This window comes from Notolepis coatsorum (genome assembly GCF_963971535.1).
Source record: "Notolepis coatsorum genome assembly, chromosome: 1".
Taxonomy (NCBI): Eukaryota; Metazoa; Chordata; class Actinopteri; order Aulopiformes; family Paralepididae; genus Notolepis; species Notolepis coatsorum.
The window spans coordinates 24,866,401-24,875,313 of NC_140165.1; the positions used below are offsets into that span (position 1 = coordinate 24,866,401).

The 8,913-nt window shown below is 49.6% G+C and overlaps 1 protein-coding gene across 1 annotated transcript in view; it reads left to right on the plus strand.

Annotated features, from left to right (window-relative positions):
* The window catches only part of cckbra (cholecystokinin B receptor a), a gene marked incomplete at both ends in the record, with an annotated part of 243,643 nt that extends 235,567 nt beyond the window's left edge, over positions 1–8,076 (plus strand). The window contains one exon of the mRNA XM_084312716.1: positions 7,508–8,076. Coding sequence (XP_084168842.1) covers positions 7,508–8,076 — 569 coding nt within the window. The remainder of the gene's footprint in view (positions 1–7,507) is intronic.
* Positions 8,077–8,913: the final 837 nt, after the last annotated feature.

Consider the following 8,913-nt stretch of genomic DNA (forward strand, 5'->3'; position numbering starts at 1 on the left):
GACCACCTGGTGGTAGGCGAGCACATTCTGGTCAGAACGGACAGTATGACGGCAGCGGCGTATATCAACAGGCAGGGTGGGACTCGATCCATCCGCCTGCACCGGGCGGCGGTCGAACTCTGGCTATGGGCATCTCGCAGGCTGCGCTGTCTGAGGGCGCTCCACATCCCTGGTATGGAGAATGTGGGCGCAGATATGATGTCTCTGGGCGGTCCTCGTCACGACGAGTGGGAACTCCGCCACGATGTAGTCAGGCAGATCTGGGATCGCTTCGGGAAGGCTTCAGTGGATCTGTTTGCGAGCCGACGTTCTCACAAGTGCCCCTTGTGGTTCTCGGTCAGTCGGGCAGATCATCCCCCCTTGGGGGTGGATGCCTTCTCGATCTTTCCATGGCCGCCCGGCCTTCTGTACGCCTTTCCTCCAGTACAGCTGTTGAGTCAGCTGTTGGAGCGGATACGGAGGGAGCGCAGGATGGTGATCCTGGTCGCGCCGGACCGGGGCACGGCAGTGTGGTTCCCGGTCTTGATCCAGCTACTGGTCGCTCCGCCATGGGTTATTCCTTGGTCGGCGACGGCCCTCTCTCAAGCGCACGGGTCGCTGTTTCAGTACCCGGTGTTGAGCCAACGTCTGATGGTGTGGCTGGTGAGAGGGTAAGTCTGGAGAGGATGGACCCTTCTGTGGTTGATACCATCCGGAATGCACATGCTCCCTCCACTGTCGCGCTTTACGCGGGCAGATGGCGTATGTTCCAAGAGTGGTGTAAGGCGGGGGGCCGGGACCCAGTCTCCTGCCCCCTGGATGCTGTCCTTGGTTACCTCCAGTCTCTCCTTGATAGACTGTCGGCTTCGACGGTGAGGGTATATGCAGCAGCTATATCCTCCTATCATGAGGGATTTGAGGGGGATGTCTTGTTCAGCCACCCTCTTGTGAAGCGTTTCCTGCTTGGCGCTCGACGCGTTAAGCCAGTGCAACACTCTTTGGCTCCGAGTTGGGATCTTCAATTGGTCCTCGGTCGGTTGTCCTTGGCCCCGTTTGAGCCTCTTGAGCAAGCGCCGTTGGGACAGCTGTCGTTCAAGACCGTGTTCTTGCTGGCCGTCACCTCCGCTAAACGCGTGGGTGAGCTCTGTGCTCTTTCGGTACGACCAGAGTGCCTGTCTTTTCGTTCTGATTGCGGTGCCACTCTGCAGCCTAATCCTGCCTTCGTGCCTAAAAATATCCGGAGTTCCTTCCGCTCCAGGGATATTGTGGTTCAGGCGTTTCATCCGCCTCCTCACGCTAGTGAGTTGGAGGCGGGCCTTCACCTGTCATGTCCGGTCCGTGCTTTGGGAATTTACCTCAGCCGTACTCAGGGCCTCAGGGCTACCGATCAGCTTTTTGTCTGTCACTGTGGTTCTCGTGCCGGTAAGGCACTATCGAAACAGCGCCTGTCCCATTGGTTGTGCGAGGGCATTGCCCTCTGCTACACGTTGGCCGGGCTGGATCCCCCTGGGGGCATCAGGGCGCACTCCACTTGTGGGGTGGCAGCCTCTGCCGCTCTGCTGGGTGGGGCCTCGGTGGAAGACATCTGTGCTGCAGCTTCATGGTCCTCCCCGGGTCCCTTCGTAAGGTTTTACCTCATGGACATGACCGGGGGTTCTGTCTCCCAGGCGGTTCTGGGGTCTGTGGCCTCTCCTGCTTCCCGTCCTTTGGTAGGGTAGCTGGGGTGTGTGGGTATGGGCCACAGTGTGTTGGGTCACACATGGTTCCGCCTGTGCTGTGTGTTCAAGGGGTTCTAGTTCCCTCTTGCTCGCACTCGGGTGGAGTTGACTGCGCCCCCCCCTTCATTAGGAAGGATGGGGTGACGGGACTCTCCTTTCCCCTTGATGTGGGCTTACGGGTCCTCAGGGGGTGCATCTTTCGGGCCTCGCGTCCGCTCTACCCCATATCTCGGTATGGCAAGAGCGGGACGCGAAGGCAAGTACGCTATATAACGACAGGTTATGTATATAACCTAGTTATATGAGTACTGGCTAAGCGTCCCGCTCTTAGCGTGCCCTGAGTTCCCTTGGGGAATCTTTTCCTGGGAACGGTTTTGTTCCGAGGAAGAGTGAGTGGTGACCATGCCCAGTACTTTATAGTACGCCTCTATAGGGGCGGGGCCTGGCAGGTGGTGGGTGTATTTGTTTTTTCGTTGATGGAGTACAGTAGGTACATGAGATGAGGTATATCTCGGTATGGCGTTAACTCTTTCACTACCACACTACAGACGGTTAACGCTTTCACTACCGACTACAGAAGGTTAACTCTTTCACTACCACACTACATAAGGTTAACTCTTTCACTACCACACTACAGAAGGTTATATACTCATACTGGCATCGCGTCCCGCTCTTAAGCCATACCGAGATATACCTCATCTCATGTACCTAGTGTACTCCATCAACGAATAAAAACCAATACACCCAGCACCTGCGAGGCCCCGCCCTAGTGGCGTACTATATAGTACTAGGCGTGGTCACCACTCACTCTTCCTCTATTTTCGTTTCCATCATAGCGGATGCATGACACCCTATGCAACTAGTTGATATGAAAAGTTTAGAGAAATTAGGTTGAGTGCTCACCGAAGATTTGCCTACCCCTGAAATCTTCGCGGCATGTTCTGGCGGCACTCGTATGGGTTCTGCGACTCTGCAGCGGGATGCATTTCGATGCATTTCGGCGTAGAGTTCTGTATTCTCCTTGTCTTGTTGACAGCAGACAGAGGGACAGCGTGTGAGGTGTAGCTATCGAGCTACCTCACACAAGGTAGGACTTGCGTCATTAGGCATTATCGCTGGTGTTAGTAAATGCTGCTTGTTGTGAGTTGTATATTTGCGCCAGGGGCAGGATGTTTGGGTAAACGTCCCTCTGATGGACGTTTCCCAGGCTGTCCTGGAGCGCGCTGCTAATACTAAATGCTATAAATGCTGGGTCACTGTTCTACTGTTCCCCGCTGTGGGATGTCACTAGGCATGACAATTCTGGCATTTGTGATGTGCTCGAGTTGTCCCGAGAGACAACCGAGTTGTGTATTGGCGCAAGCGGCGGGATAGCTGGGTAAACGTTGTTGTTTTCCCCGTTATCCTGGAGCGCGCGGCTAACGCTATGCTATATTGGGCTACTGTTTCTGTTCTGTCTCTCTGCTATGGGAATGTCTGTCTATACTACAGTCTTCCCTCCTCTCAACCATTCATGCTGACGGTCAATCGGTGTCTACTTTGGGAGTATTGCGGGGGGGGCTTTGTTTACCTTTCATGGGTAAATGGGCTGAGGTCTAGGGCTGGTGTGCTGTTGTGAATATTATGAATGAATGCGGGACTGGTTCTCTCTGGTCCGCATCCCCTTAACGTTGTGTGCATGTGCTTGCCCATTCTACAGTATATTCGTGGTGTTAGTTAATTTATTCATTAACCCCTTCATGGTGCACACCACAGTGGAGGTTGCTGGTTGCAACCACCACTGGTGCTCCGTGTTAGCATCAGTCCTTTGCTTTTGACACGTTGAAACAGTGCCCCGCCCGGCCGACGCCATGAGGTGGGTCGGCCCGGCGAGTGGCTGGTGGGCTGCTAAAGCCTGTACCGCCACGGTATGAAATTGGCAGCGATTAGTAACTGTGTTCGAATTGCTGTTTTTTCTATAAAAAAATGGTGTGGTGGCGGGGCCTTGAGGGCCAGCCGATGTCGACACATCACGCGAGGTTGTTGACGTTATTAGCTTTGACCTAGCCGCAAGCTATAACCGCTCAGGGCTCCCCTCTCCGCAGAGGATTTTGGTCTTCCGCTGGAGCGCGGCGGTATTTGTCCTAGGCCCCACACCGCCTCACACCGCGCAGCCAGAAGAAGAGAGAGCACGGCCTCGTCAGCGTCGATGACGAGGCCCTCGACAGGCGGCCATGTTTTCCCCCGCCAGAGATATCCTGGGTGTTGAATCGACAGGTGTCCACAAGGCCGACAGCCTTGGCGGCCGAGGGATCGGCCATGTTGGATGAGCTCGGCTTGGAATATAGAAGCCGTTGCCGTCCTGCCGCGAGCAGCCCGCTCTCCGATCACTCCCTCCCCCAACACCAGTGGAAAAGGGGCTCTGATTGTTTCCTTTGGCTGCGGGCCGCGTGCCTTCGTTGAAGCGCGTGCGGCCCCACTTTTCGCTTCTCATGGGGACAGGGGCTGACACCCAGTTGATGGCTGAGCCTGGGTCTGTCCGTGAGAATGTTGTGCTGTCAAGCGGCTCCCACACCATAAGCTGTGTTTGGTTGAGCCTGGTGTTACGTCTGTCAACTATAAGTGTTGTCAGCAGGGGGGCTCGAAACCTTTTTGAGGCACACAGTGCGGGCTTCCCCGACCTCGCCTTCGCCAGGCCATACGTGCGTGTGTTCATGCGGTAAAAACCGTGAGATCTCTCCGTCACCCATACCTAGATACCTTGATTGACATAGCCTACACCTGTGCCTTTATTCAAAACCTATGCGCTCCGTGCTGCCACCCAGTGCTCCGTGCTGCCACCCAGTGATGAACTTAACAAACTACAAACTAAGCACAAAAACCATCAAATAGCTCCTACAATCCTGATTGCTCTTTTTTGGAGCATAACCAAAGGAAGTAGGTTGGTTTCATAGGTATTTCCCCACACCTCAACACAATAATTCAGATAAGGACCAAAGCATTATATAAGATAAAAGAAGATTGTTGGTTCAGCCAATACCTTGACCTCCACATTACATGGCTTATGTGAGGCTTCCAACAAATTGACATAACAAAAGAGCCTGAGCAAGGTGTTAATGTCCCCAGAGAGAGAGGGGGGCCATGGAATACAATGCATTGTGGGTAGGATTGTAGTTGTTTAACACACAAGTGTGAAACTCTCCACAAAGTTTCAAGGCCATTAATCTCTGAATGCATTTTGTGATATCACCATGATTCATAGGAAGTAGCTTGAAAAGTATCGCACCAAAATGTTCAAGTGATGGCTTATTTTGAAGGTATGAATCTGTACTTTCATAATATGTAAAAAATGCAAAACATTTGCGATTTTAAAATCAAACGATTTCAAGTATTAACATCACTAACATGTCACAAAAGCATGTAGAATGTATATTATCATCAATACGTTAGTTTAGCAATAGGTTAAAAGTGACATTATATCGGCGGTTAGGTGGCCGAGCGGAGATTGCGTTCGTCACCAGCCCCGGAGCTGAGCTGGATTTGCCTGTTCGAATCCAGCTCACAGCTCCGGGGTTGTCACCAGCTTGGCTGGCCGTCTGCACTGATACAATTGGCTGTATCAGAGGGTGGGAGAAGCTGGCGGGGTGGGTCCGGGTCGTTGTAAACAGCGACTCCTACAGTTCGGTCGGGGCGCCTGCTAAGCGCGGATTGGACGTGAGGGGGATAGTGTGGTCCTCCCACACGCTACGCCCTCTCAATGAGAATCCGCGCTGCCAGGTGAAAAGAAGCGGTGATTGGCTGGACGTGTGTCGGAGGAAGCACGTGGTAGCCTCCACTCTCCCAGATGATCTGACTGTGGGGGGTAAGTGCGCAGCGACCAGGAAGAGACTGGGAATTGGCATATGACTAACATTGGGATGGGAGAAAATCAGAGGAAAATGGAGGGGGAAAAAGACCAATAAAAAAGAAAAAAAAAGTGACATTATATCGTTTTAAGTTTTCGATTTGCTGACGTCTATTCCAAGACGGCGACCATTTTGGAAAATTTGAATCATGGGAATTGTAGTTTGTTTGCAGCCATTTTGTCGAGGGGATGCATAGCTGTGGATCAGCGTTGGAATTTTGCCGAACTACATTTCCTGGCAGATACTATGGGGGTTCAAAGTTCAGCGTTCTGAATGAATAATATCAATAACTGTTATTATTCGGGATAATAAGCCACAAAAGGTAACGTTTTTGACAAATATTGAAACGCAGTTAGTTTCTCCTCCCTATTGTTAGCATGTAGCTGAAATTAGTTTCAAAATGGTTGCACTGTGGTGAAAATAAAAAGGTACAGTAAATTACAGTAGATATCATTATCTGTTCTTATGCACGCCTGGTGATACTAAATCCAAATTGAACTCGGGCATTTGAAAGATAATATATGTATATATATATAAATGTGCGAATTGGCTATAATAAGGTAATTTATAAGCATCTATTCTATATTCTATAATAATATTTCAAATTGCATTGGTCCGGATGGGAGAATTCAGTACTGTATCTACAGAACCTTCAGTTTTATCATCTTCCCTTTATTAATTTCCTTAGATTTTTTTTACACATGATCTCAAGAGGGTACTGAACAACATCAGTGGCAGTTTTTTAAGTTTGGTCATTATTATCATGGTGTTATTCACTGTCAAAGATGCAAAGAAAAATCATAATTCATATTCTCTTTTGTTTCATCACAATTTAAGCAAGCCTAGTAATAGACACAATATTTCTGACACTGTGAATACATTCCCTGAGGTCCATAGATGTACCTAGATACCAAGAATATGCAAATAGCCCTTGTAGAAGTGGAGCAATATTCCATTTACCTAGGTATATATTTTATGCAGATTTTCACATTGTGTGGAACAGGTTAATGAATGAATGAAAACTTTTATTAACAGACTGCAGAATGGGTACAATACAGTACGGCTCAATACACACAATTGTTAAGGGGATGCAGACCAGAGAAAGACTTTCGTCTTGTTTACATCAGGGTCCCCCATTTTCAATTAATATTGACATTTATGACATACATACATACACAACATACATGACATTTATGGCATAGGGACATATAGGTATTTAGTACTGAACATTTGTGACATATGTGGTATCCAAATATACAGAACTGTTACTTATAGATCCTGACAGAGTATATACATATGATGGGGAGGAGACTGTACATTAGGAGGGGGTGGTGGGTGGGAGAGAAATATACATCTGGTGGTGAGGAGACTGTACAGCTGTAGCTGTACTGTAGTTGCCTAAAGATTGCCTAATCAATGCTATTGGGTATGTGCCTGGGCTGCTGTATAACCTCTGATTGATCTGGTGATACGCTCTTGACTTGTATTGTGTCTTGGGAGTAAAGCTGTGAGTGTCTCTCCCGTCCTATATATATATAATTTAATATATAATATAACATAATAATTTGTGCTTCACCAAAATATTTGGTCAGCAGCCGCCACTGTATTCACCACTGTATAAAACGGAAATGTATGGATGAAAAAAGAATCCGTTTTTTGCATGTTGACCCAAAGAAACCCACTGACAATCGACAGCGTTATTAGATCCATAGATATAATATAAAATATAGGTTTAGCTCTACAAACAAGGTGAGCGATTACCTGGGGTTAATGGGTGGCATGGCCTATGCACTTCCCGGAAGGGGCGTGGCACTCAATGTGTTAAGGGAATGTCATTATTCAAATGTGTTTGTGTGTTTTACCCTCATCCGCATACTACTTCTCATACTATCACACACACACATACACACTACCCCCTCATCACAGGGCTGAAGAACGGCATCAACGTCACCGGGGGCAACGACGACAACGATGGCTGCTACGTCCAGGTGCCGACGAAACCCCTGTCGTCCGTGGAGCTGTCCGCGCTCTCCTCCTCCTCCTCGGGCGGCGGCGCCCGGGCCAGAGCAGAGTGCGCGCGCGGCACCACGTCGGAGGCCAAGCTGCGGGCCAAGCGCCGCGTCATCCGCATGCTGATGGTCATCGTGGCGCTCTTCTTCGCCTGCTGGACGCCGCTGTACTCGGTTAACGTCTGGAAGGCCTTCGACCAGCGCTCGGCGGCCCGCGCCCTATCGGGGGCGCCCATCTCCTTCATCCACCTGCTGTCCTACACCTCGGCCTGCGTCAACCCCCTCGTCTACTGCTTCATGAACACCCGCTTCCGCGCCGCCCTGCTGGCCACCTTCGCCTGCTGCTACGGGGCCCGGCTGTGCCGCCGATGCCGGCGGCGGGGGAGGAGGAGGGACGGAGGCGAGGACGGAGCCACCACCGTCTCCATGGCGACCTCCATGTCCAAGTTCAGCTACACCACCGTCAGCACCGTGGGACCCTACTGACCGGCTAACCTTAACCCTACTGACCGTCTAACCCTAACCATACTGACCGGCTAACCCTAACCCTACTGACCGGCTAACCTTAACCCTACTGACCGGCTAACCCTAACCCTACTGACCGGCTAACATTAACCCTACTGACCGGCTAACATTAACCCTACTGACCGGCTAACCCTAACCCTACTGACCGGCTAACATTAACCCTACTGACCGGCTAACATTAACCCTACTGACCGGCTAACCCTAACCCTACTGACCGGCTAACATTAACCCTACTGACCGGCTAACATTAACCCTACTGACCGGCTAACCCTAACCCTACTGATCGGCTAACATTAACCCTACTGATCGGCTAACCGTAACCCTACTGACCGGATCATTCTTTGCTCCTATATAATTGGAAGCATTATTTGGGTGGTGCATTGAACAGAACATCAAATGCTTAGGCTGTATCTCTTTGATCCTTCACTGAAATGAAAATATTTGTGTAACAAGAAGAATTATCTGTATGTGTAAAAACTGTATTCATGTGCCAAAGGATAAATATATTAAAGGTGCTATAGATACAATTTGTGTAATAATACATCCACACAGAGCTTTTAGAAAGGTGTGGAATAAAAGTATTGCTTTTCTTCTAAAACAATGTTTTCACATAACAAAATGTTGGCGAGTCCAAAATGAATGTTGTTGTTTACATGTATCTATGCTGGTTTTCTAATGTGACATCTAGTGGCTGAATGGATGCATAGCACCTTTCATTTTCAGTACGGATGTTCAGTAGTCTTTTTGATTTTCTTTTTCTTTTTAACTTTTTGATGGTTGAGTAGGCATTTTTGGATA